This window comes from Taeniopygia guttata, chromosome 30, assembly GCF_048771995.1.
Source record: "Taeniopygia guttata chromosome 30, bTaeGut7.mat, whole genome shotgun sequence".
NCBI classification, from domain to species: domain Eukaryota; kingdom Metazoa; phylum Chordata; class Aves; order Passeriformes; family Estrildidae; genus Taeniopygia; species Taeniopygia guttata.
Window position 1 is genome coordinate 1,506,947 of NC_133055.1, and position 27,868 is coordinate 1,534,814.

The 27,868-nt window shown below is 60.6% G+C and overlaps 2 protein-coding genes across 3 annotated transcripts; one reads left to right on the forward strand and one right to left on the reverse strand.

Moving 5' to 3' along the window:
• Positions 1 to 5,002: 5,002 nt before the first annotated feature.
• Positions 5,003 to 9,724, reverse strand: WDR83OS (WD repeat domain 83 opposite strand). Its single transcript, XM_041711773.2, has 4 exons — positions 9,572 to 9,724; positions 9,382 to 9,487; positions 6,036 to 6,133; positions 5,003 to 5,226 (listed from the first exon to the last, which is right to left on the reverse strand). Exons 1-4 carry the CDS (start codon positions 9,604 to 9,606, stop codon positions 5,160 to 5,162), a joined length of 306 nt encoding a protein of 101 aa, XP_041567707.1. The 5' UTR covers positions 9,607 to 9,724; the 3' UTR covers positions 5,003 to 5,159.
• Positions 9,725 to 11,807: 2,083 nt separating this feature from the next.
• WDR83 (WD repeat domain 83) lies at positions 11,808 to 27,532 on the forward strand. 2 transcript variants are annotated; one of them, XM_041711742.2, is made up of 9 exons: positions 11,808 to 11,959; positions 13,450 to 13,570; positions 16,157 to 16,262; positions 18,816 to 18,864; positions 24,778 to 24,904; positions 24,990 to 25,057; positions 25,138 to 25,246; positions 27,118 to 27,232; positions 27,313 to 27,530. In XM_041711742.2, the coding sequence occupies exons 1-9, from the start codon at positions 11,857 to 11,859 to the stop codon at positions 27,463 to 27,465; spliced, it is 951 nt and encodes a 316-aa protein (XP_041567676.2). In that variant the 5' UTR covers positions 11,808 to 11,856; the 3' UTR covers positions 27,466 to 27,530. The 2 variants fall into 2 exon arrangements, with proteins under 2 accessions (XP_041567676.2, XP_072776191.1); XM_072920090.1 differs by lacking the exon at positions 24,990 to 25,057 and having other exon boundaries at positions 27,313 to 27,532.
• Positions 27,533 to 27,868: the final 336 nt, after the last annotated feature.

A 27,868-nucleotide genomic window follows, 5' to 3' on the forward strand; every position in this document is an offset into this window, starting at 1 on the left:
TTGATAATTTTTTGCCCGGTTTAAAATTATTTTTAAAATAATTTAAAATATTTTAATTTCTCGCTCTCTCAGGATTTCTCGGATATTTTCTTGCCTTTTTCCTCCTTTTTTTTTTTTCCAAAGAGGAAGAGGCAAAAAAAAGGGGAAAAAATGAATGGAAAAGGGGGAAAAGGGGGGAAAAATTGATGGAAAATGGGGAAAAATTGATGGAAAATGGGGAAAATTGATGGAAAATGGGGAAAATTGATGGAAAATAGGGAAAGGGGGGGAAGGAAAAAAAAGGGGGGGAAAATGGATGGAAAAGGGGGAAAATTGATGGAAATGGGGGAAAAAATGGATGGAAAAGGGGAAAAAAGGATGGAAAAGGGGAAAAATGGATGGAAAAGGGGGAAAAGGGGGGAAAAATTGATGGAAAATGGGGAAAATTGATGGAAAATAGGGAAAGGGGGGGAAGGAAGAAAAAGGGGGGAAAAATGGATGGAAAAGAGAAAAAAGGATGGAAAAGGGTGGGAAAAAAGGATGGAAAAGGGGGAAAGGGGGGAAAAATTGATGGAAAATGGGGAATATTGATGGAAAGGGGGGAAAAATGGATGGAAAAGGGGAAAAAAGGATGGAAAAGGGGGGGAAAAAAGGATGGAAAAGAGGGAAAACGGGGAAAAAGGATGGAAAAGGGGGGGAAGGATGGAAAAGGGGGAAAATTGATGGAAAAGGGGAAAAATGGATGGAAAAGGGTGGGAAAATGGATGGAAAGGGGGAAAATTGATGGAAAGGGGGGAAAAAAGGATGGAAAAGAGGAAAAAGGATGGAAAAGGGGAAAAGGGGGGAAAAATTGATGGAAAATAGGGAAAATTGATGGAAAAGGGGGAAAATTGATGGAAAAGGGGGAAAAGGGGGGAAAAATTGATGGAAAATGGGGAAAAATGATGGAAAATGGGGAAAGGGGGGGAAGGAAGAAAAAGGGGGGAAAAATGGATGGAAAAGGGGGGGGGGAAATTGATGGAAAGGGGGGAAAAATGGATGGAAAAAGGGAAAAAAGGATGGAAAAGGGGAAAAATGGATGGAAAAGGGGGAAAAGGAGGGAAAAATTGATGGAAAATGGGGAAAATTGATGGAAAATAGAGAAAACGGGGAAAAAGGATGGAAAAGGGTGGGAAAAAAGGATGGAAAAGAGGGAAAAATGGATGGAAAAGAGGGAAAACGGGGAAAAAGGATGGAAAAGGGGGGGAAGGATGGAAAAGGGGAAAAAAGGATGGAAAAGGGGGAAAAGGATGGAAAAGGGTGGGAAAAATGGATGGAAAAGGGGGAAAATGGGGGAAAAATGGATGGAAAAGAGGGAAAACGGGGAAAATGGATGGAAAAGGGGGAAAATTGATGGAAAAGGGGCGAAAAATGGATGGAAAAGGGAAAAAAGGATGGAAAAGGGGAAAAAAGGATGGAAAAGAGGGAAAAGGGGGGAAAAATTGATGGAAAATGGGGAAAATTGATGGAAAAGGGGGAAAATTGATGGAAAAGGGTGGGAAAAAAGGATGGAAAGGGGGAAAAATGGATGGAAAAGAGGGAAAGAGAGAAGGGATGGAGATCCAGAGGGGATGGAAAATTTGGGATAGTCCTGAAGGTTTGGGATAATTCCAGGAACGGGCACGGATCCCGGGAATGGGCACGGATCCGACTGGAAATTGGGAATGGGCACGGATCCCGGGAATGGGCACGGATCCCGGGAATGGGCACGGATCCCACGGGAAATTGGGAATGGGCACGGATCCCACGGGAAATTGGGAATGGGCACGGATCCCGGGAATTGGAACGGATCCCGGGAATGGGCACGGATCCGACGGGAAATTGGGAATGGGCACGGATCCGATTGGAAATTGGGAATGGGCACGGATCCCGGGAATTGGGCACGGATCCCGGGAATGGGCACGGATCCCACGGGAAATTGGGAATGGGCACGGATCCGACTGGAAATTGGGAATGGGCACGGATCCCACGGGAAATTGGGAATGGGCACGGATCCCACGGGAAATTGGGAATTGGCACGGATCCGACTGGAAATTGGGAATGGGCACGGATCCCACGGGAAATTGGGAATTGGCACGGATCCGACTGGAAATTGGGAATGGGCACGGATCCCAGCCCTGGCAGAGGAGGAAGAATTTTGGGAAGTTGTGTCTGAACTCCCGGGCAGCACCGGGAAAAGGCCCGGAAAGGGTTAATTAGGGGTTTAATTGGGAATGACGGGAACTGGGAATGTGGGAATGGGAATGTGGGAATGGGAATGTGGGAATGGGAATTTCCCCCCAAAATCCCCCTCAGACCCCCCCCAAACCCCCTCAAAGCCCCCCAAACCCCCCCAGAATCCTCCTCAGAGCCCCCCAAACCCCCCCAGAATCCTCCTCAGAGCCCCCCAAACCCCCTCAAAGCCCCCCAAACCCCCCCAAACCCCCTCAGAGCCCCCCAAACCCCCCCAGAATCCTCCTCAGAGCCCCCCAAACCCCCCCAGAGCCCCCCAAACCCCCCCAAACCCCCTCAGAGCCCCCCAAACCCCCTCAGAGCCCCCAAACCCCCTCAGAGCCCCCCAAACCCCCTCAGAGCCCCCCAAACCCCCTCAGAGCCCCCTCAGAGCCCCCCAAACCCCCTCAGAGCCCCCCAAACCCCCCCAGACCCCCCCAAACCCCCTCAGAGCCCCCCAAACCCCCCCAGACCCCCCCAAACCCCCTCAGAGCCCCCCAAACCCCTTCAGAGCCCCCAAACCCCCTCAGAGCCCCCCAAACCCCTTCAGAGCCCCCAAACCCCCTCAGAGCCCCCTCAGAGCCCCCCAAACCCCCTCAGAGCCCCCCAAACCCCCTCAGAGCCCCCCAAACCCCCCCAAACCCCCTCAGAGCCCCCCAAACCCCTTCAGAGCCCCCAAACCCCCCCAGAATCCCCCTCAGAGCCCCCCAAACCCCCTCAGAGCCCCCAAACCCCCTCAGAGCCCCCCAAACCCCCTCAGAGCCCCCCAGAACCCCCTCAGAGCCCCCAAACCCCCCCAAACCCCCTCAGAGCCCCCCAAACCCCCTCAGAGCCCCCCAAACCCCCTCAGAGCCCCCCAAACCCCCTCAGAGCCCCCCAAACCCCCTCAGAGCCCCCCAAACCCCCTCAGAGCCCCCCAGAGCCCCCTCAGAGCCCCCCAAACCCCCTCAGAGCCCCCCAAACCCCCTCAGAGCCCCCCAAACCCCCTCAGAGCCCCCCAAAACCCCCCCAAACCCCCTCAGAGCCCCCCAAACCCCCTCAGAGCCCCCTCAGAGCCCCCCAAACCCCCTCAGAGCCCCCCAAACCCCCTCAGAGCCCCCCAAACCCCCCCAAACCCCCTCAGAGCCCCCCAAACCCCTTCAGAGCCCCCAAACCCCCCCAGAATCCCCCTCAGAGCCCCCCAAACCCCCTCAGAGCCCCCAAACCCCCTCAGAGCCCCCCAAACCCCCTCAGAGCCCCCCAGAACCCCCTCAGAGCCCCCAAACCCCCCCAAACCCCCTCAGAGCCCCCCAAACCCCCTCAGAGCCCCCCAAACCCCCTCAGAGCCCCCCAGAGCCCCCAAACCCCCTCAGAGCCCCCCAGAGCCCCCTCAGAGCCCCCCAAACCCCCTCAGAGCCCCCCAAACCCCCTCAGAGCCCCCCAAAACCCCCCCAAACCCCCTCAGAGCCCCCCAAACCCCCTCAGAGCCCCCTCAGAGCCCCCCAAAACCCCCCCAAACCCCCTCAGAGCCCCCCAAACCCCCTCAGAGCCCCCCAAACCCCCCCAGAATCCCCCCCAAACCCCTCAGAGCCCCCCAAACCCCCTCAGACCCCCCAAACCCCCTCAGATCCCCCCAAACCCCCTCAGAGCCCCCCAAACCCTCTCAGAGCCCCCAAACCCCCTCAGAGCCCCCCAAACCCCCTCAGATCCCCCCAAACCCCCTCAGAGCCCCCCAAACCCCCTCAGAGCCCCCAAACCCCCCCAGAGCCCCCCAAACCCCCTCAGAATCCCCCTCAGAGCCCCCCAAACCCCCTCAGAGCCCCCAAACCCCCCCAAACCCCCTCAGAGCCCCCCAAACCCCCCCAGAATCCCCCTCAGACCCCCCAAACCCCCTCAGAGCCCCCCAAACCCCCTCAGAGCCCCCCAAACCCCTCAGAGCCCCCCAAATCCCCCCAAACCCCCTCAGAGCCCCCCAAACCCCCTCAGATCCCCCTCAGAGCCCCCCAGATCCCCCCAAACCGCCTCAGGGCCCCCCAAACCCCCCCAAACCCCCCCAGAGCCCCCCAAACCCCCTCAGAGCCCCCAAACCCCCTCAGAGCCCCCCAAACCCCCTCAGAGCCCCCCAAAACCCCCTCAGAGCCCCCCAAACCCCCTCAGAGCCCCCCAAACCCCCCCAAACCCCCCCAAACCCCCTCAGAGCCCCCCAAACCCCCTCTGAGCCCCCCAAAAACCCCCTCAGAGCCCCCCAAACCCCCCCAAAAACCCCCTCAGAGCCCCCCAAACACCCTCAGAGCCCCCCAAACCCCCTCAGAGCCCCCCAAACCCCCTCAGAGCCCCCCAAACCCCCTCAGAGCCCCCCAAACCCCCTCAGAGCCCCCCAAATCTCCCCAAAACCCCCCCAAATCTCCCCAAAACCCCCCCAAACCCCCTCTGAGCCCCCCAAACCCCCCCAGAGCCCCCCAAATCTCCCCAAAACCCCCCCAAACCTCCCCAAAACCCCCCCAAATCTCCCCAAAACCCCCCCAAATCTCCCCAAAACCCCCCCAAATCTCCCCAAAACCCCCCCAAATCTCCCCAAAAGCCCCCCAAACCTCCCCAAAACCCCCCCAAACCCCCCCAGAGCCCCCCAAACCCCCCCAAACCCCCCCAGAATCCCCCCCAGAGCCCCCCAAACCCCCTCAGAGCCCCCCAAAACCCCCTCAGAGCCCCCCAAAATCCCCCCAAACCCCCTCAGAGCCCCCCAAACCCCCTCAGAGCCCCCCAAACCCCCTCAGAGCCACCACACACACACCGCCGGGACCCCTCCCCACATTTTATTACCCCCATCACTGGGGGGGGTTTATTGCCCCCCCAAACCCACCACCACCACCACGGAGACCCCTCCCCAAAATCTCCCCAAAATCTCCCCAAAATCTCCCCAAAATCTCCCCAAAATCTCCCCAAAATCGGCGTCACCAGGGGGGGGACATGGGCTGGGGGTTCTGCAGGTAGGACATGACCACGGCCGAGATGGAGAGCCTGGGGGGCACAGAGAAACGGGGGGCTCAGGGGGGTTTGGGGGGCTCTGAGGGGGTTTTGGGGGGGTTTGGGGGGCTCTGAGGGGGTTTGGGGGGTTTGGGGGGCTCTGAGGGGGTTTGGGGGGCTCTGAGGGGCTTCTGGGGGGGTTTGGGGGGCTCTGAGGGGGCTCTGAGGGGGTTTGGGGGGCTCAGGGGGGGTTTGGGGGGCTCTGAGGGGGTTTGGGGGCTCTGAGGGGGTTTGGGGGGCTCTGAGGGGGTTTGGGGGGCTCTGAGGGGGATTTTGGGGGGGTTTGGGGGGCTCTGAGGGGCTCTGAGGGGGTTTGGGTGGCTCTGAGGGGGTTTGGGGGGATCTGAGGGGCTCTGAGGGGATTTGGGGGCTCTGAGGGGGTTTGGGGGGCTCAGAGGGGGTTTGGGGGGCTCTGAGGGGGTTTGGGGGGCTCTGAGGGGGTTTGGGGGGTTCTGGGGGGATCTGAGGGGGTTTGGGGGGTTCTGGGGGGCTCTGAGGGGGTTTTGGGGAGATTTGGGGGCTCTGAAGGGGCTCTGAGGGGGTTTGGGGGGCTCTGAGGGGGTTTGGGGGCTCTGAGGGGGTTTGGGGGGATCTGAGGGGGTTTGGGGGGTTCTGAGGGGGTTTGGGGGGTTTGGGGGGCTCTGAGGGGGTTTGGGGGGCTCTGAGGGGGTTTGGGGGCTCTGAGGGGGTTTGGGGGCTCTGAGGGGATTTTGGGGGGGTTTGGGGGGCTCTGAGGGGGTTCTGGGGGGCTCTCGGGGCCGGAATCCAGCCCGGGACCCCCGCCCCAGAGCCCCCAGACCCACATGAAGCTGCTCATCATCTGCTTGGTGTCCTCGGAGCTGCGCGAGTTGGCGAAGCTGATGAAGGAGCAGAACACGGCGAGCCAGGCGCACCACTTCAGCTGGGACCCCCAGAGACCCCCAAAATTCCCCATGAGACCCCCGGGACCCCCGTCAGACCCCCCTGAGACCCCCGGAATGCCCCGAGACCCCCCAAGAATCCCCTGAAATGCCCCGAGACCCCCGATGAGACCCCCGTGAGACCCCCGAGAGACCCCCGTCAGACCCCCGGGACCCCCGTCAGACCCCCGAGAGACCCCCGGAATGCCCCGAGACCCCCGAGAATCCCCAAAAATGCCCCGGGACCCCCGTCAGACCCCCGAGAGACCCCAGAAATGCCCCAAAACCTCCGGGACGGCCCCGTGAGACCCCTGAGAGACCCCCGAGAACCCCCAAAATGCCCCGTGAGACCCCCAAAATGCCCCGAGACCCCCCGTGAGACCCCCAAGAGACCCCCGGGATGGGCAAGAGAGACCCCCGGGATGGCCCTGAGAGACCCCAAAGAGACCCCCAAAAATGCCCTGGGACCCCCCGTCAGACCCCCAAAATGCCCCAGGACCCCCGTCAGACCCCCAAAATGCCCTGAGACCCCTGAGAGACCCCCGTCAGACCCCCGAGAGACCCCCGAGACCCCCGTCAGACCCCCGAGAGACCCCCGTCAGACCCCCCAGAGACCCCCGGGACCCCCGTGAGAGCCCCGGGACCCCCGGGACCCCCGTCAGACCCCCGAGAGACCCCCGGGACCCCCCATGAGACCCCCGAAATGCCCCGAGAGAACCCCCGAGAGACCCCCAAAATGCCCCGAGACCTCCGGGACGGCCCCATGAGACCCCCGAGAGACCCCCAGGATGGGCAAGAGAGACCAGAGACCCCTGAGAGACCCCAGAAATGCCCTGAGACCCCCGGGACCGCCCATGAGACCCCCGGGACCCCCCATGAGACCCCCAAAATGCCCCGAGACCCCCGGAATGGCCCCATGAGACCCCCGAGAGACCCCAGAATGCCCCGAGACCCCCGGGACCACCCCGAGAGACCCCCAGGACCGCCCCATGAGACACCCAAAATGCCCCGAGACCCCCGGGATGGCCCCGTCAGACCCCCGAGAGACCCCCGAGAATCCCCTGAAATGCTCTGAGACCCCCGGGACCCCCCGTGAGACCCCCGAGAGACCCCCGGGATGGGCAAGAGAGGCCAGAGACCCCTGAGAGACCCCAGAAATGCCCCGAGACCCCCGGGACGGCCCCATGAGACCCCTGAGAGACCCCCAAGAATCCCCCGAGGATCCCCCGAGAATCCCCAAAAATGCCCCGAGACCCCCAAAATGCCCCAAAACCTCCGGGACCCCCCATGAGACCCCCGAGAATCCCCAAAAATGCCCCAAGACCCCCGAGATGGCCCCGGGAGACCCCCGAGAGACCCCCGGGATGCCCTGAGACCCCCGGGAGACCCCCAAGAACTCCCCAAAATGCCCCAAAACCTCCGGGACCCCCCATGAGACCCCCGAGAGACCCCTGGGAGACCCCCGGGATGCCCTGAGACCCCCAGGACCGCCCCATGAGACCCCCGAGAACCCCCTGAGAATCCCCAGAAATGCCCCGAGACCCCCGGGACCCCCCATGAGACCCCCGAGAATCCCCAGAATGCCCCGAGACCCCCTGGACCGCCCCGGGAGACCCCCGGAATGCCCCAAAACCTCCCGTTTCCCCTCCCGTTTCCCTCCCCATCCCTCCCCGGTCCCTCTCGGTTCCTCCCGTTTCCCTCTCGGTCCCTCCCGGTGCTCCCGGTGCCTCCCGGTCTCTCCCGTTTCCCCTCCCGTTTCCTCTCCCGTTCCCTCCCGTTTCCCCCCCGGTCCCTCCCGTTTCCCCTCCCGGTCCCCCCCCGGTCCCTCCCGGTCCCTCCCCATCCCTCCCGGTGCCTCCCGGTGCCTCCCGGTCCCTCCCGGTCCCTCCCGGTGCCTCCCGGTCCCTCCCCATCCCTCCCCATCCCTCCCCGGTCCCTCCCGTTTCCCCTCCCGGTCCCTCCCGGTGCCTCCCGGTCCCTCCCGGTGCCCTCCCCCGTTTCCCTCCCGTTCCTCTCCCGTTTCCCTCCCGTTTTCCTCCCGTTTCCCTCCCGTTTCCCTCCCGTTTCCCTCCCGTTTCCTCTCCCGTTTCCTCTCCCGTTTCCTCTCCCGTTTCCCTCCCGTTTCCCTCCCGTTTCCTCTCCCGTTTCCTCTCCCGTTTTTTCCCGTTTCCTCCCGTTTCTCTCCTGTTTCCCTCCCGTTTCTCTCCCGTTTCCCTCCCGTTTCCTTCCCGTTTCCTCTCCCGTTTCCCTCCCGTTTCCTCTCCCGTTTCCTCTCCCGTTTCCTCTCCCGTTTCCTCTCCCGGTCCCTCCCGGTCCCTCCCGGTCCCTCCCTTTTCCCCTCCCGGTGCCTCCCGGTGCCTCCCGGTGCCTCCCGGTCCCTCCCCATCCCTCCCGGTGCCTCCCCGGTCCCTCCCCATCCCTCCCGGTGCCTCCCCGGTCCCTCCCGTTTCCTCTCCCGTTTCCCCTCCCGTTTCCTCTCCCGTTTCCTCTCCCTTTTCCTCCCGTTTCCCTCCCGTTTTTTCCCGTTTCCTCTCCCGTTTCCCTCCCATTTCCTCTCCCGGTCCCTCCCCATCCCTCCCCGGTCCCTCCCGGTCCCTCCCGTTTCCCTCCCGGTGCCTCCCGTTCCCCTCCCGTTTCCCCTCCCGTTTCCCCTCCCTGCCCCTCCCGATCCCTCCCGGTCCCTCCCGGTGCCTCCCCATCCCTCCCCGTTTCCCCTCCCGTTTCCCTCCCGGTCCCTCCCGGTCCCTCCCCATCCCTCCCCGGTTCCCTCCCGGTGCCTCCCGGTGCTCCCGTTTCCCCTCCCGGTCCCTCCCGTTTCCCTCCCGGTCCCTCCCGGTGCCTCCCGGTCCCTCCTCATCCCTCCCCATCCCTCCCCATCCCTCCCGGTCCCTCCCGGTCCCTCCCGGTGCCTCCCGGTCCCTCCCGGTGCCTCCCAGTCTCTCCCTTTTCCCTCCCGGTGCCTCCCGGTGCCTCCCGTTTCCTCCCGGTGCCTCCCCATCCCTCCCCGGTCCCTCCCGTTTCCCTCCCCATCCCTCCCTTTTCCCCTCCCGGTCCCTCCCGGTGCCTCCCGGTCCCTCCCCATCCCTCCCCGGTTCCCTCCCGTTCCCTCCCCATCCCTCCCCATCCCTCCCCGGTCCCTCCCTATCCCTCCCGGTGCCTCCCGGTGCCTCCCGGTCCCTCCAAATTCCCCTCCCGGTCCCTCCCGGTGCCTCCCGGTCCCTCCCGGTGCCTCCCGGTGCCCGGTGCGCACTTTCAGCATCAGCCCGCACATGCTGAACACCATCCCGAGCAGGTTCATGTAGTCGGGGGTCGGATCCTCCAGCGCCGGGTTGCTCTCGGTTACCGGCGGTTTGTACCTGCCGGTACCACCGGGAACCGGTCAGGACACCGGGGCTCCCGTGGGTGCCGCTGTTCTCCCCCCGGTTCTGCCCCGGTCCCACCTGGTCACTTTGCCGGGTCTCCGCGGGTCCGACATGGCCCCGGTGCCGCCGCCGCCGCCGCCGCCGCCTCTTCCGCCGCCGCCGCCGGAAGGAGCCCGGCCCCCGGTGACGGTCCCGGTCCCGCCCCCGGTAGTGCCGGTCCCGGTGTCAGCCCGGTTCTGCCCCCGGTGACGGCCCCGGTTCCGCCCCCGGTGGTGCTAGTCCCGGTTCTGCCTCCGGTGGTGCCGGTCCCGGTGTCAGCCCCGGTCCCGCCCCCGGTGGTTCCAGCCCCGGTTCTGCCCCCGGTGGTGTCAGTCCCGGTTCTGCCCCCGGTGGTGCCGGTCCCGGTTCTGCCCCCGGTGTCAGCCCCGGTTCTGCCCCCGGTGGTACCGGTCCCGGTTCTGCCCCCGGTGTCAGCTCCGGTTCTGCCCCGGTGACGGTCCCGGTTCTGCCCCCGGTGACGGTCCCGGTGACGGTCCCGGTGGTTCCAGCCCCGGTTCTGCCCCCGGTGTCAGCCCCGGTTCCGCCCCCGGTGACGGTCCCGGTCCTGCCCCCGGTGTCGGCCCCGGTTCTGCACCCGGTGGTGCTAGTCCCGGTTCTGCCCCCGGTGTCAGCCCCGATGGTCCCAGCCCCGGTTCTGCCCCCGGTGGTGCCGGTCCCGGTGACGGCCCCGGTTCCGCCTCCGGTTCTGTCCCCGGTGGTGTCAGTCCCGGTGACGGTCCCGGTTCTGCCCCCGGTGGTGCCGGTCCCGGTGTCAGCCCCGGTGGTGTCAGTCCCGGTTCTGCCCCCGGTGGTGTCAGTCCCGGTGACGGCCCCGGTTCTGCCCCCAGTGTCGGTCCCGGTTCTGCCCCCGATGGTGCCGGTCCCGGTGTCAGCCCCGGTTCTGCCCCCGGTGACGGTCCCGGTCCCGCCCCCGGTAGTGCCGGTCCCGGTTCTGCCCTCGGTGCCGGTCCCGGTGACGGTCCCGGTTCTGCCCCCGGTGGTGCTAGTCCCGGTTCTGCCCCCGGTGACGGTCCCGGTTCCGCCCCCGAGGGTCCCAGCCCCGGTTCTGCCCCCGGTGTCAGCCCCGGTGTCAGCCCCGGTTCTGCCCCCGGTTCTGCCCCGGTTCCGCCCCCGGTGTCGGCCCCGCTTCTGCCCCCGGTGGTGCTAGTCCCGGTTCTGCCCCCGGTGACGGTCCCTGTTCTGCCCCCGGTGGTGCCGGTCCCGGTGTCAGCCCCGGTTCCGCCCCCGGTGTCGGCCCCGGTGTCAGCCCCGGTGGTGTCGGCCCCGGTTCTGCCCCCGGTGACGGTCCCGGTTCCGCCCCCGGTGACGGTCCCGGTTCCGCCCCCGGTGACGGCCCCGGTTCTGCCCCCGGTGACCGCCCCGGTAAAGGCCCCGGTGGTGTCAGTCCCGGTGTCAGCCCCGGTTCTGCCCCCGATGGTGCCGGTCCCGGTGTCAGCCCCGGTTCTGCCCCCGGTGACGGCCCCGGTTCTGCCCCCGATGGTGCCGGTCCCGGTGTCAGCCCCGGTTCTGCCCCCGGTGTCGGTCCCGGTTCTGCCCCCGGTGGTTCCAGCCCCGGTTCTGCCCCCGATGGTGCTGGTCCCGGTTCTGTCCCCGGTGTCGGTCCCGGTTCTGTCCCCGGTGGTGTCCGTCCCGGTTCTGCCCCCGGTGACGGTCCCGGTTCTGTCCCCGGTGGTGTCGGTCCCGGTTCTGCCCCCGGTGACGGTCCCGGTTCTGCCCCCGGTGTCAGCCCCGGTTCCGCCCCCGGTGGTGACGGTCCCGGTGACGGTCCCGGTTCTGCCCCCGGTGGTGCTAGTCCCGGTTCCGCCCCCGATGGTCCCAGTCCCGGTTCCGCCCCCGGTGTCAGCCCCGGTTCTGCCCCCGGTGGTGCCTGTCCCGGTGTCAGTCCCGGTTCTGCCCCCGGTGACGGTCCCGGTTCTGTCCCGGTTCTGCCCCCGGTGACGGTCCCGGTTCTGCCCCCGGTGGTTCCAGTCCCGGTTCTGCCCCCGTTGTCAGTCCCGGTTCTGCCCCCAGTGACGGTCCCGGTTCTGCCCCCGGTGGTGCCGGTCCCGGTGTCAGCCCCGGTTCTGCCCCCGGTGACGGTCCCGGTCCCGCCCCCGGTGACGGTCCCGGTTCTACCGCCGATGGTCCCAGCCCCGGTTCTGCCCCCGGTGACGGTCCCGGTTCTGCCCCCGGTGTCAGCCCCGGTGGTTCCAGCCCCGGTTCCGCCCCCGTTCCCTCCCCGGTCCCTCCCCGGTCCCGCCCCGCTCCCGCCCCTCTCCCGCCCCGTTCCCAGTCCCGGTTCCGGTTCCGGTGCCGGTCCCGCCATGGCGTTCCCGCGGCCGCGGCCGGCGCGGGCGGAGCTGCCCCGGCAGCGCGTGCGGACGCTGCAGTGCGGGCAGGGAGCGGTGCGGGCAGCCCGGTTCAACGGTGAGACCGGGAACGGCCCGGGGTACCGGGGGGGGACCGGAAATACCCGGGGGGGGACCGGGAATACCGGGGGGAAACGGGGATACCGGGGGGGAACGGGGATACCGGGGGGAAACGGGAATACCGGGGGGAACCGGGAATAATAGGGGGAATCGGGGATACCGGGGGGAACCGGGAATACCGGGGGGGAACCGGGGGGGACCGGGAATACCGGGGGGGAACCGGGGGGAACCGGGGATACCGGGGGGAACGGGGATACCGGGGGGAACCGGGAATACCGGGGGGAAATGGGAATACCGGGGGGAACGGGGATACCGGCGGGAAATGGGGATACCGGGGGGAAATGGGGATACCGGGAATACCGGGGGGAACCGGGGATACCGGGGGGAACCGGGGATACCGGGGGGAAACGGGAATACCGGGGGGAAACGGGAATAGCGGGGGGAAACGGGGATACCGGGGGGGAATACCGGGGGGAAACGGGGATACCGGGGGATACCGGGGATACCGGGGATACCGGGGGGAACCGGGGGGAACCGGGGATACCGGGGGGAACCGGGGATACCGGGGGGAACCGGGGTACCGGGGGGAAACGGGGATACCGGGGGGGAACGGGGATACCGGGGGGAACCGGGGATACCGGGGGGAAACGGGAATACCGGGGGGAAACGGGGATACCGGGGGGGAAACGGGGATACCGGGGGAAACGGGGAAACCGGGGGGAACCGGGAATAACGGGGGGAACCGGGGGGACCGGGGGGAAACGGGGATACCGGGGGGAACCGGGGATAACGGGGGGAAATGGGGCAGGGGGTCCCGGTGACCCCCCGTTTCACAACCAGGGGGTCCCGGTGGTCCCGGTGATCCCCGGTGGTCCCGGTGGTCCCGGTGATCCCCGGTGTCGATCCCCCGGTGTCCCGGTGTCCCGGTGTCCCGGTGCCCGGTGCTCACAGCCCGGTAATCCCCGGTGTCCCGGTGTCCCGGTGCTCACGGCCCGGGGGTCCCGGTGATCCCCCGGTGGTCCCGGTGCTCACGGCCCGGGGGTCCCAGTGTCGATCCCCCAGTGTCCCGGTGGTCCCGGTGTCCTGGTGATCCCCCGGTAATCCCCGGTGGTCCCGGTGCCTGGTGCTCACGGCCCGGGGGTCCCGGTGATCCCCGGTGTCGATCCCCCGGTGTCCCGGTGTCCCGGTGATCCCCCGGTGTCCCGGTGCTCACGGCCGTTCCCCGGCCATCCCCCGGTGTCCCGGTGCCCGGTGCTCACGGCCCGGTAATCCCCGGTGGTCCCGGTGTCCCGGTGTCGATCCCCCGGTAATCCCGGTGATCTCCCGGTGTCCCGGTGGTCCCGGTGTCCCAGTGTCCCGGTGATCCCGGTGATCTCCCGGTGTCCCGGTGCCCGGTGCTCACGGCCATTCCCCGGTAATCCCTGGTAATCCCCGCTAATCCCGGTAATCCCGGTGCTCCCGGTGCCCGGTGCTGACGCGGTCCCGCAGCGGACGGTAACTACTGCCTGACGTGCGGCAGCGACAAGACGCTGAAGCTCTGGAACCCGCACCGGGGCACGGCCCTGCGCTCCTTCCCGGGCCACGGCTACGAGGTGCTGGACGCCGCGGGGTAAGGGGGGCTTGGGGGGACCCCCCCCGTTACCGGGACCCCTCCCGGTTACCGGGACCCCTCCTCATTACCGGGACCCCCCCCCGTTACCGGGACCCCTCCCCGTTACCGGGACCCCTCCGGTTACCGGGACCCCTCCCCATTACTGGGACCCCTCCCCGTTACCGGGACCCCTCCCCGTTACCGGGACCCCTCCTGTTACCGGGACCCCCCCCTGTTACCGGGACCCCTCCCCCATTACCGGGACCCCTCCCCATGACCAGGACCCGTTACCGGGACCCCTCCCCGTTACCGGGACCCCTCCCCATTACCGGGACCCCCCCCCGTTACCGGGACCCCTCCCCATTACCGGGACCCCTCCCCGTTACCGGGACCCCCCCCCGTTACCGGGACCCCTCCCCATTACCGGGACCCCTCCCGTTACCGGGACCCCCCCCCCGTTATTGGGACCCCTCCCCCGTTACCGGGACCCCCCCCGTTATTGGGACCCCTCCCCCGTTACCGGGACCCCTCCCCATTACCGGGACCCCTCCCGGTTACCGGGACCCCTCCCCCGTTACCGGGACCCCTCCCCCGTTACCGGGACCCTCCCCCATTACCGGGACCCCTCCCCGTTACCGGGACCCCTCCCCATTACCGGGACCCCTCCCCCGTTACCGGGACCCCTCCCCGTTACCGGAACCCCTCCCCGTTACCGGGACCCCCCCCCATTACCGGGACCCCTCCCCATTACCGGGACCCCTCCCCGTTACCGGGACCCCTCCTCATTACCGGGACCCCTCCCCGTTACCGGGACCCCTCCCCCATTACCGGGACCCCTCCCCCATTACCGGGACCCTCCCCATTACCGGGACCCCTCCCCCGTTACCGGGACCCCCCCCCCGTTACCGGGACCCCTCCCCGTTACCGGGACCCCTCCCCGTTACCGGGACCCCCCCCGTTACCGGGACCCCTCCCCATTACCGGGACCCCTCCCCGTTACCGGGACCCCCCCCCGTTACCGGGACCCCTCCCCCGTTACCGGGACCCCTCCCCGTTACCGGGACCCCTCCCCGTTACCGGGACCCCTCCCTGTTACCCGTTACCGGGACCCCTCCTCATTACCGGGACCCCTCCCCATTACCGGGACCCCCCCCCCGTTACCGGGACCCCTCCCCGTTACCGGGACCCCCCCCCATTACCGGGACCCCTCCCCGTTACCGGGACCCCCCCCCATTACCGGGACCCCTCCCCGTTACCGGGACCCCCCCCCATTACCGGGACCCCCCCCGTTACCGGGACCCCTCCCCCGGTTACCGGGACCCCTCCCCATTACCAGGACCCCTCCCCATTACCGGGACCCCTCCCCGTTACCGGGACCCCTCCCCGTTACCGGGACCCCTCCTCATTACCGGGACCCCTCCCCATTACCGGGATCCCTCCCCGTTACCGGGACCCCTCCCCCGTTACCCGTTACCGGGACCCCTCCCCCATTACCGGGACCCCTCCCCGTTACCGGGACCCCTCCCCGTTACCGGGACCCCCCCCCCGTTACCGGGACCCCCCCCCCCCCGTTACCGGGACCCCTCCCCATTACCGGGACCCCCCCCCGTTACCGGGACCCCTCCCCATTACCGGGACCCCTCCCCTTTACCGGGACCCCTCCCCGTTACCGGGACCCCTCCCGGTTACCAGGACCCCTCCCCGTTACCGGGACCCCTCCCCGTTACCGGGATCCCTCCCCGTTACCGGGACCCCTCCCCCGTTACCCGTTACCGGGACCCCTCCCCCATTACCGGGACCCCTCCCCGTTACCGGGACCCCTCCCCTTTACCGGGACCCCTCCCCGTTACCGGGACCCCTCCCCATTACCGGGACCCCTCCCCGTTACCGGGACCCCTCCCCGTTACCCGTTACCGGGACCCCTCCCCATTACCGGGACCCCTCCCCGTTACCGGGACCCCTCCCCATTACCGGGACCCCTCCCCGTTACCGGGACCCCCCCCATTACCAGGACCCCTCCCCATTACCGGGACCCCTCCGGTTACCGGGACCCCCCATCGTTACCGGGACCCCTCCCCATTACTGGGACCCCTCCCCATTACCGGGACCCCTCCCCATTACCGGGACCCCTCCCCTTTACCGGGACCCCTCCCCATTACCGGGACCCCTCCCCATTACCGGGACCCCTCCCGTTACCGGCACCCCTCCTCATTACCGGGACCCCCCCCGTTACCAGGACCCCTCCCCGTTACCGGGACCCCTCCCCATTACCGGGACCCCTCCCCGTTACCGGGACCCCTCCCCATTACCGGGACCCCCCCCATTACCGGGACCCCTCCCCGTTACCGGGACCCCTCCCCGTTACCGGGACCCCTCCGGTTACTGGGACCCCTCCCCATTACCGGGACCCCTCCCCGTTACCGGGACCCCTCCCCCGTTACCGGGACCCCTCCTCATTACCGGGACCCCTCCCCATTACCGGGACCCCTCCTCATTACCGGGACCCCCCATCGTTACCGGGACCCCTCCCCATTACCGGGACCCCCCCCGTTACCGGGACCCCTCCCCGTTACCGGGACCCCCCCCAAATCCCGGTGCCCGCAGATCCTCGGACAACAGCCAGATCTGCTCCGGCGGTGCCGACAGAGCCGTGGCGCTCTGGGACGTCAGCACCGGGCGGGCGGTGCGGAAATACCGGGGGCACGCCGGGGTGAGGAGGGGGCTGCGGGCTTGGGGGGGGTTTGGGGAGGGGGATTGGGATTTGATTTGATTTGAGGAGGGGGTTTGGGGGTTAGGATTTGGGGAGGGGGTTTGGGATTTGAGATTTTATATGAGGAGGGGGTTTTGGGGGGGGATTTGGGGAGGGGGATTGGGGAGTGGGATTTGGGGAGTGGGATTGGGATTTGATTTGAGGAGGGGGATTGGGGTGGGATTTGGGGAGGGGTTTTGGGGGTGGGATTTGATTTGAGGAGGGGGTTTGGGGTTTGATTTGAGGAGGGGGTTTGGGGGGTGGGATTTGGGGAGGGGATTTGGGATTTGGTTTGAAAAGGGGGTTTGAGATTTTATATGAGGAGGGGGTTTGAGATTTGATTTGATTTGATTTGAGGAGGGGGTTTGGGGTTTGATTTGAGGAGGAGGTTTCGGGGGTGGGATTTGGGGAGGGGGATTTGGGGTGGGATTTGGGGAGGGGGTTTGGGGTTTGATTTGAGGAGGGGGTTTGGGATTTGGGGAGGGGGATTGGGGTGGGATTTGGGATGGGGGATTTGGGGAGGGGGTTTGGGGGGTGGGATTTGGGGAGGGGGTTTGGGATTTGGGGTTTGATTTGGGGAGGGGGTTTGGGATTTGGTTTGATTTGATTTGGGGAGGGGGTTTTGGGGGGTGGGATTTGGGGAGGGGGTTTGGGGGGTGGGATTTGGGGAGGGGGTTTGAGATTTGATTTGATTTGAGGAGGGGGTTTGAGATTTTATTTGATTTGAGGAGGGGGATTGGAATTTGATTTGAGGAGAGGGATTGGGGTGGGATTTGGGGAGGGGGTTTGGGGTTTGATTTGGGATGGGGGATTGGAGAGTGGGATTTGGGGAGGGGGATTGGGGGGGGATTTGGGATGGGGGATTGGGGTTTGATTTGATTTGGGGGTTTTGGGGGGGGACTTGGGGAGGGGGTTTGGGGTTTGATTTGAGGAGGGGGTTTGGGGTTTGATTTGAGGAGGGGGATTGAGATTTTATATGAGGAGGGGGGTTTGGGGTTTGGGATTTGGGGAGGGGGTTTGGGATGTTATTTGAGGAGGGGGTTTGGGGGGTGGGATTTGAGGAGGGGGTTTGGGGTTTTGGGGGGTTTGATTTGGGGAGGGGGATTTGGGGGGGGTTTGGGGAGGGGGATTCGGGGGTGGGATTTGGGGGGGGCTTGGGATTTGAGATTTTATATGAGGAGGGGGTTTGGGGGGTGGGATTTGGGGAGGGATTTGGGGAGGGGGATCGGGACTTGATTTGATTTGATTTGATTTGCGGAGGGGGTTTGGAATTTGATTTGATTTGAGGAGGGGGGTTGGGGGGTTGGATTTGGGGAGGGGGTTTGGGATTTGGTTGGAGGAGGGGTTTTGAGATTTGATTTGATTTGATTTGAGGAGGGGGTTTGGGGTTTGATTTGAGGAGGGGCTTTGGGGGGGATTTGGGGAGGGGGTTTGGGATTTGATTTGATTTGAGGAGGGGGTTTGAGATTTGATTTGAGGAGGGGGTTTGGGGGGTGGGATTTGGGATGGGGGATTGGGGGTTTGATTTGAGGAGGGGGTTTGGGATTTGATTTGGGGAGGGGGTTTGGGGGGGGATTTGGGGAGGGGGTTTGATTTGATTTGGGGAGGGGGTTTGGGATTTGATTTGATTTGAGGAGGGGGTTTGGGGTTTGGGATTTGAGGAGGGGGTTTGGGATTTGATTTGATTTGAGGAGGGGGTTTGGGGTTTGATTTGAGGAGGGGGTTTTGGGGGGTGGGATTTGGGGAGGGGGTTTGGGGTTTGATTTGGGGAGGGGGTTTGGGATTTGATTTGATTTGAGGAGGGGGTTTGGGGTTTGATTTGATTTGGGGAGGGGGTTTGGGATGTTATTTGAGGAGGGGGTTTGGGGGGTGGGATTTGAGGAGGGGGATTGGGGTTTGGGATTTGGGATGTGATTTGGGGAGGGGATTTGATTTGATTTGATTTGATTTGAGGAGGGGGTTTGGAATTTGGGGAGGGGGTTTGGGGTTTGATTTGGGGAGGGGGTTTGGAATTTGGGGAGGGGGATTGGGGTTTGATTTGGGGAGGGGGTTTGGAATTTGGGGAGGGGGTTTGGGGTTTGGGATTTGGGGAGGGGGTTTGGGGTTTGATTTGGGGAGGGGTTTGGGATTTGGGATTTGAGGAGGGGGTTTGGGGTTTGATTTGAGGAGGGGGTTTGGGATGTGATTTGGGGAGGGGGTTTGGGATGTGATTTGAGGAGGGGGTTTGAGATTTGATTTGATTTGGGGAGGGGGTTTGGGATGTGATTTGAGGAGGGGGTTTGGGGGGTTTGATTTGGGGAGGGGGTTTGGGGTTTGGGGGGTGGGATTTGGGGAGGGGGTTTGGGGTTTGATTTGGGGAGGGGGTTTGGGGTTTGGGGGGTGGGATTTGGGGAAGGGGTTTGGGATTTGATTTGGGGAGGGGGTTTGGGATTTGGGGTTTGATTTGGGGAGGGGGTTTGGGGTTTGATTTGGGGAGGGGGTTTGGGATGTGCTCCCATTTCCCGTTTCCCACAGAAGGTGAACTGTGTGCAGTTCAATGAGGAGTCCACGGTCATTGTGTCGGGTGAGGGATTTGGTTTTGGGGGTCACCCCGAGATACCCCCGCACCCCTTTTCCCACCCTGAACCCCCTTTTTTCCCCCCAAACCCCCCATTTTTCCCCCCTAAACCCCCTTTTTTCCCCCTGATCCCCCCTCTTTTCCCCCCTAAACCCCCCATTTTCCCTCTAAACCCCCCATTTTTCCCTCTGATCACCCCATTTTCCCCCCTAAACCCCCCAATTTGCCCCCCTAAACCCCCTTTTTTCCCCCCAAACCCCCATTTTTCCCCCCTCACCCCATTTTCCCCCCTGAACCCCCATTTTTCCCCCCAAACCCCCCATTTTTCCCTCTGATCCCCCATTTTCCCCCCCGATCCCCCCGTTTTTCCCCCCTAAACCCCCATTTTTCCCCCCGAACCGCCCATTTTTCCCCCCAAACCCCCTTTTTCCCCCTAAACCCCCCAATTTGCCCCCCTAAACCCCCTTTTTCCCCCTAAACTCCCCGTTTTCCCCCTGAACCCCCCTTTTTTCCCTCTGAACCCCCTTTTTTCCCCCTAAACCCCCTTTTTTTCCCCCCGAACCCCCCATTTTTCCTCCCTAAACCCCTCTTTTCCCCACTGAACCCCCCATTTTTCCCCCCGAATCCCCCAATTTGCCCCCCTAAACCCCCTTTTTCCCCCTAAACTCCCCGTTTTCCCCTGAACCCCCCATTTTCCCCTGATCCCTTTTTCCCCCGATCCTTTTTTCCCTCGGATCCCCCCGTTTTCCCCCTGATCCCCCCTTTTTTCCCCCTGAAGCCCCCTTTTTTCCCCCTAAACCCCGCTTTTTTTCCCCCTAAACCCCCATTTTTCCCCCTGAACCCCACTTTTTTCCCCCTAAACCCCGCTTTTTTTCCCTTTTATTCTCTGTTTTTCCCTTTGATCCCCCATTTTTCCCCCCGAACCCCCCATTTTTCCCTCTGATCCCTCACGTTTCCCCCCTAAACCCCCCATTTTCCCCCCAAACCCCCCATTTTTCCCCCTAAACCCCCATTTTCCCCCCGAACCCCACGTTTTTCCCCCCAAACCCCCCGTTTTGCCCCTAAACCCCCCAATTTGCCCCCCTAAACCCCCTTTTTCCCCCTAAACTCCCCGTTTTCCCCCTGATCCCCCCTTTTTTCCCCCTGAACCCCCTTTTTTCCCCCCGAACCCCACTTTTTTCCCCCTAAACCCCCCATTTTTCACCCTAAATCCCCCTTTTTTCCCCCTGAACCCCACATTTTTCCAGCCTGATCCCCCATTTTTCCCCCCGAATCCCCCAATTTGCCCCCCTAAACCCCCCATTTTCCCCCCAAACCCCCCATTTTTCCCCCCGAACCCCCCGTTTTTCCCCTGATCCCCCCTTTTTCCCCCTAAACCCCCATTTTTCCCCCCGAACCCCCCATTTTCTCCCCCCTCACCCCTTTTCCCCCCTGATCCCCTGTTTTTCCCCCCTAAACCCCCATTTTTCCCCCTAAATCCCCCATTTTCCCCCCAAACCCCCTTTTTCCCCCTGAACCCCCCTTTTTTCCCCCTAAACCCCCTTTTTCCCCCTAAATCCCCATTTTTCCCCCCTAAACCCCCTTTTTTCCCCCCGAACCCCCCGTTTTTCCCTCTGAACCCCCTTTTTTCCCCCTAAACCCCGCTTTTTTCCCTTTTATTCCCTGTTTTTCCCTTTGATCCCCCATTTTTCCCCCCTAAACCCCCCATTTTCCCCCTAAACCCCCTTTTTCCCCCTAAACCCCCCATTTTCCCCCCGAACCCCCCATTTTTCCCTCTGATCCCTCACGTTTCCCCCCTAAACCCACCATTTTGCCCCTGATCCCCCCATTTTTCCCCCCAAACCCCCATTTTCCCCCCGAACCCCACGTTTTTCCCCCTGATCCCCCCGTTTTTCCCCCCTAAACCCCCCATTTTCCCCCTAAACCCCCTTTTTGCCCCCTAAATCCCCATTTTCCCCCTGATCCCCCAGTTTTTCCCCCTAAACCCCCCGTTTTCCCCCTAAATCCCCCTTTTTTCCCCCCTAAACCCCCTTTTCCCCCGAACCCCACTTTTTTCCCCCTAAACCCCGCTTTTTTCCCCCTAAACCCCGCTTTTTTTCCCTTTTATTTCCTCTTTTTCCCTTTGATCCCCCATTTTCCCCCCGAACCCCCCATTTTTCCCCCCTAAACCCCCCATTTTCCCCCCGAACCCCACATTTTTCCCTCTGATCCCTCATGTTTTCCCTCTGAACCCCCTTTTTTCCCCCCTAAACCCCACTTTTTTCCCTTTTATTCCCTGTTTTTCCCTTTGATCCCCCCTTTTTTCCCTCTAAACCCCCCATTTTTCCCCCTAAACCCCACATTTTTCCCCCTGAACTCCCCCTTTTTCCCCCTAAACCCCCCAATTTGCCCCCCTAAACCCCCTTTTTCCCCCTAAACACCCCCTTTTTCCCCCTAAACCCCCCATTTTTCCCCCCCGAACCCCCATTTTTCCCCCCGAACCCCACTTTTTTCCCCCTAAACCCCGCTTTTTTCCCTTTTATTCCCTGTTTTTCCCTTTGATCCCCCATTTTTCCCCCCGAACCCCCATTTTTCCCCCTGAACCCCCCATTTTTCCCTCTGATCCCTCACATTTCCCCCCTAAACCCCCCAATTTGCCCCCCTAAACCCCCTTTTTTCCCCCCAAACCCCCTTTTTTCCCCCCAAACCCACATTTTTCCCCCAACCCCCCATTTTCCCCCCCGAACCCCCCATTTTTCCCTCTGATCTCTCACGTTTCCCCCCTAAACCCCCCAATTTCCCCCCAAACCCCACATTTTTCCCCCTAAACCCCAATTTGCCCCCCTAAACCCCTTTTTTCCCCCTAAACTCCCCATTTTCCCCCTAAACTCCCCGTTTTCCCCCTGATCCCCCCATTTTCCTCCTAAACACCCCATTTTTCCCCCCGAACCCCACTTTTTTCCCCCTGAACCCCCCATTTTCTCCCCCATCACCCCTTTTCCCCCCTGATCCCCCCGTTTTTCCCTCTGAACCCCCTTTTTTCCCCCCTAAACCCCCATTTTTCCCCCCGAACCCCACTTTTTTCCCCCTAAACCCCCATTTTTTCCCCCTAAACCCCCCAATTTTCCCCCTAAATCCCCCTTTTTTCCCCCCGAACCCCCCATTTTTCCCCCCTAAACCCCCTTTTTTCCCTCTAAACCCCCCATTTTCCCCTCTGATCCCTCACATTTCCCCCCCAAACCCCAGTTTTTCCCCCTAAACCCCGCTTTTTTCCCTTTTATTCCCTGTTTTTCACTTTGATCCCCCATTTTTCCCCCCTAAACCCCTCTTTTCCCCCCTAAACACCCCATTTTCCCCCTAAACCCCCATTTTTCCCCCCTCACCCCATTTTCCCCCCTAACCCCCATTTTTCCCCCCGAACCCCCATTTTTCCCCCCAAACCCCACTTTTTTCCCTTTTATTCCCTGTTTTTCCCTTTGATCCCCCATTTTTCCCCCCCAACTCCACATTTTTCCCTCTGATCCCTCACGTTTCCCCCCTAAACACCCCATTTTCCCTCTAAACCCCCCATTTTTCCCCCCGAACCCCCCTTTTTCCCCCCTAAACCCCCATTTTTCCCCCCGAACCCCACATTTCCCCCCCCTCACCCCTTTTTTCCCCCTAAACCCCCATTTTCCCCCCCGAACCCCACTTTTTTCCCCCTAAACCCCGCTTTTTTTTCCTTTTATTCCCTGTTTTTCCCTTTGATCCTCCATTTTTCCCCCTAAACCCCCCATTTTCCCCCCGAACCCCCCCTTTTTCCCCCTGAACCCCCCCCATTTTCCCCCTAAATCCCCTTTTTCCCCCTAAACCCCCCATTTTCCCCCTGAACCCCATATTTTTCCCCCCGAACCCCCATTTTCCCCCCGAACCCCCCATTTTTCCCCCCTAAACTCCCCATTTTTCCCCCCGAACCCCCATTTTCCCCCCTAAATCCCCCATTTTTCCCTCTGATCCCCCCATTTTTCCCTCTGATCCCTCACGTTTCCCCCCTAAACCCCCATTTTTCCCCCCAAACCCCACTTTTTTCCCCCTAAACCCCGCTTTTTTCCCTTTTATTCCCTGTTTTTCCCTTTGATACCCCATTTTCCCCCCCAAACCCCCCATTTTTCCCCCCTAAACCCCCCAATTTGCCCCCCTAAACCCCCCCTTTTCCCCCCTAAACTCCCTGTTTTCCCCCTGATCCCCCCATTTTCCCCCTGATCCCCCCATTTTCCCCCTGAACCCCCCGTTTTTCCCTCTGAACCCCCGTTTTCCCCCCTAAACCCCCATTTTCCCCCTAAACCCCCCATTTCCCCCCTGAACCCCACTTTTTTCCCCCCGATCCCCCCATTTTTCCCCCTGAACCCCCCGTTTTTCCCTCTGAACCCCCTTTTTTTCCCCCTAAACCCCGCTTTTTTTCCCTTTTATTCCCTGTTTTTCCCCCTAAACCCCTCTTTTCCCCCCTAAACACCCCATTTTTCCCCCTGAACCCCCCATTTTTCCCTCTGATCCCTCACGTTTCCCCCCTAAACCCCCGATTTTCCCCCCAAATCCCCCCATTTTTCCCCCCAGATCCCCCCATTTTCCCCCCAAAACCCCCCATTTTTCCCCCTGAACCCCCATTTTTCTCCCCAAACCCCCCATTTTCTCCCCCCTCACCCCTTTTCCCCCCTGATCCCCCTGTTTTTTCCCCCTAAACCCCCTTTTTCCCCCTAAACCCCCTTTTTTCCCCCTAAACCCCCCATTTTTCCCCCTAAACCCCCCAATTTTCCCCCTGAACCCCCCGTTTTTCCCCCTAAACTCCCCGTTTTTCCCTCTGAACCCCCTTTTTCCCCCCTAAACCCCCTTTTTTTCCCCTGAACCCCCCATTTTTCCCCCCGAATCCCACTTTTTTCCCCCTAAACCCCACATTTTTCCCCCCAAAACCCCCCATTTTTCCCCCTAAACCCCGCTTTTTTCCCTTTTATTCCCTGTTTTTCCCTTTGATCCCCCAGTTTTCCCCCCAAACCCCCGTTTTTCCCCCTGATCCCCCCTTTTCCCCCCTAAACCCCCCATTTTTCGCTCTAAACCCCCCATTTTCCCCCTGATCCCCCCATTTTCCCCCTGACCCCCCATTTTCCCCCCAAACCCCCCATTTTTCCCTCTGATCCCTCACGTTTCCCCCCTGAACCCCCCATTTTTCCCCCGAATCCCACAATTTTCCCCCCAAACCCCACTTTTTTCCCCCTAAACCCCATTTTCCCCCTGAACCCCCCATTTTTCCCCCCAAACCCCCCATTTTTCCCTCTGATCCCTCACGTTTGCCCCCTGATCCCCCCATTTTTCCCCCTGATCCCCCCATTTTTCCCCCTGATCCCCCCATTTTCCCCCCAAACCCCCCAATTTGCCCCCCTAAACCCCCTTTTTCCCCCTAAACTCCCCGTTTTCCCCTGATCCCCCCTTTTTTCCTCCTAAACCCCCATTTTTCCCCCCGAACCCCACTTTTTTCCCCCTAAACCCCACTTTTTTCCCTTTTATTCCCTGTTTTTTCCCCTGAACCCCCCATTTTCTCCCCCCGAACCCCTTTTCCCCCCTGATCCCCCCATTTTCCCCCCCTGATCCCCCATTTTTCCCCCCAAACCCCCCGTTTTCCCCCCTGATCCCCCCATTTTTCCCCTGATCCCCCCATTTTTCCCCCCTTAACCCCCTTTTTTCCCTCTGATCCCTCACGTTTCCCCCCTGAACCCCCTTTTTTCCCCCCTAAACCCCCCATTTTTCCCCCTAAACCCCCCATTTTTCCCCCCGAACCCCCCGTTTTTCCCCCCGAACCCCACTTTTTTCCCTTTTATTCCCTGTTTTTCCCTTTGATCCCCCATTTTTCCCCCCGAACCCCACATTTTTCCCCCCAAACCCCCCATTTTTGCCCCCATTTCCCCCCAGGCTCCATCGACTCCTCGGTGCGCTGCTGGGACTGCCGCTCCCGCCGCCCCGACCCCGTGCAGGTTCTGGACGAGGCCACGGACGGCATCTCCAGCCTGAAGCTCTCGGCCCACGAGATCCTGACGGGGTGAGGGACACCGACACCCCCCGAGCTCCCCTGGGCACCCCAAAATCGAGGCTGGACCCCCAAAGCTCCCCCCATCTCCCCACAGCTCCGTGGACGGGCGGGTGCGCCGTTACGATCTCCGCGCGGGGCGGCTCTGCTCCGATTACATCGGCAGTGAGTGCGGCTTGAGGAGGGGTCCCCAAAATTTTTGGGGGGCTGGGTGGGACCCCCAAACTCGCCACGTGTGTCCCCAGGTCCCATCAGCAGCGTGTGCTTCAGCAAGGACGGGCAGTGCGTGCTGGCCGCCAGCCTGGACTCCACGCTGCGCCTGCTGGACAAGGACACCGGGGAGCTGCTGGGCGAGTACGGCACCCCCAAAAAAATCATCCCCAAATTCCCCTCGGGGGGCGGTTTTGGGGTGAAAAGTGAAAATTTGTCCGGCCAAATCCCTGTGAAAAAATCAAATTTTATCTGAGGAAAGAGCAGAGCCGAGCCCTGGGTGTGCAATGAGGTTTTCACACCTCTGTCCTGGAAAAGGTGAATTTATAGGGAAAATTCGGGTTTGGGAGGGAAAATTCCGCCTCAGGTCAAGATTTCAGCAGTTATTCTGGGAAAACACATGGGAAATATGGGAAAAATGTGGAAAATATGGGAAAAACATGGAAAATATGGGGAAAAACATGGAAAATATGGGAAAAAACACATGGGAAATATGGGAAAAAAACATGGGAAATATGGGAAAAAACGTGGGAAATATGGGAATAAACAAGGAAAATACAGGGAAAAAACATGGAAAATACGGGAAATAAACGTGGAAGATATGGGAAAAAAACATGGGAAATATGGGAATAAACATGGAAAATTCCGGAAAAAACATGGAAAATATGGGAAAAAAACACGGAAAATACTGGAAAAAACATGGAAAATATGGGAAAAAACCATGGAAAATACAGGAACAAAACATGGAAAATATGGGAAATAAACGTGGAAAATATGGGAATAAACAAGGAAAATATGGGGAAAAACATGGAAGATACGGGAAAAAAACATGGGAAATATGGGAATAAACAAGGAAAATTCCGGAAAAAACATGGAAAATATGGGAAAAAAACATGGAAAATAGGGGGGAAAAAACATGGAAAATACGGGAAATAAACGTGGAAAATATGGGAAAAAAACCATGGGAAATATGGGAGTAAACAAGGAAAATACAGGAAAAAAACATGGAAAATATGGGAAAAAAGCATGGAAAATATGGGGAAAAACAAGGAAAATATGGGAAAAAAACATGGGAAATATGGGAATAAACATGGGAAATATGGGAAAAATACATGGAAAATATGGGAAATAAACGTGGAAAATATGGGAAAAAAACATGGGAAATATGGGAAAAAAAACAGGGGAAATATGGGAATAAACATGGAAAATATGGGAAAAACGTGGAAAATATGGGGAAAAAAACATGGAAAATATGGGGAAAAAACATGGAAAATATGGGAAAAAACATGGAAGATATGGGAAAAAACATGGAAAATATGGGAAAAACATGGAAAATATTGGAAAAAACATGGAAAATATGGGAAAAAAACATGGAAAATACTGGAAAAAACATGGAAAATACGGGAAATAACGTGGAAAATATGGGAAAAAACCATGGAAAATATGGGAAAAAAACATGGAAAATATGGGGAAAAACATGGAAGATATGGGAAAAAAACATGGGAAATATGGGGAAAAAACATGGGAAATATGGGAAAAAACATGGGAAATATGGGAAAAAAACATGGGAAATATGGGAATAAACATGGAAAATACTAGAAAAAACATGGAAAATATGGGAAAAAACATGGAAAATAGGGGGGAAAAAACATGGGAAATATGGGAATAAATGTGGAAAATATGGGAAAAAAACATGGAAAATATGGGAAAAAAAACATGGAAAATATGGGAATAAACATGGGAAATATGGGAATAAACAAGGAAAATATGGGAAAAAACATGGAAAATACGGGAAATAACGTGGAAAATTCCAGAAAAAACATGGAAAATATGGGAAAAACGTGGAAAATATGGGAAAAACATGGGAAATATGGGAAAAAAACATGGAAAATATGGGAAAAAGACATGGAAAATATGGGAAAACCATGGAAAAGATGGGAAAACCATGGAACTGTAACAAATATCCAATACCGCGTATCTGGCGTTAGGAACAGCGCGAATTCTCTGTCCCGCAGGTACACGGGGCACCGCAGCACCGCGTACCGCCTGGACTGCGTCCTCAACGAGCTGGACACGCACGTGGGCTGCGCCTCCGAGGACGGCCGCGTGTATTTCTGGGACCTGCTGGAGGTGAGTGGGGGGATTTGGGGGGACTCGGGGGGACTCAGGGGGATTTGGGGACCCCCCTGAACCCCCCTCTGTCCCCCCAGGGCTCGCTGGCGCTCAGCCTGCCCGTGGGCCCGGGCGTGGTGCAGTCCTTGGCCTTCCACCCGCGCCTGCCCTGCCTGCTGGCGGCCACCCAGGGCCAGGTGACGCTGTGGCGCGAGGAGAGCTTCCAGCCTGAGGGGGACCCCGAACCCTGACGGGGGTCTTAACCCCTGAGCAGCTTTTTATTCCGGAATTTCCATGGTTTTCCTGCAGTTTCTATGGTTTGTCCAGTATTTGCCATGGTTTTCCCATATTTTCCGCGGTTTTTCTCATATTTTTCCCATATTTCCCATGTTTTTTCCCATATTTCCTGTTTTTTCCCGTATTTTCCACATTTTTCCCCGTATTTTCCACATTTTTTCCCATATTTTCCATGATTTTCCCCATATTTTCCATGTTTTTTCCCATATATTTTCGATGTTTTTTCCGGTATTTTCCACGATTTTTCCCATATTTTCCATGATTTTCCCCATATTTCCCACGTTTTTTCCTGTATTTTCCATGCTTTTTTTCCAATATTTTCCATGTTTTTTTCCCGTATTTCCCACGTTTTTTCCC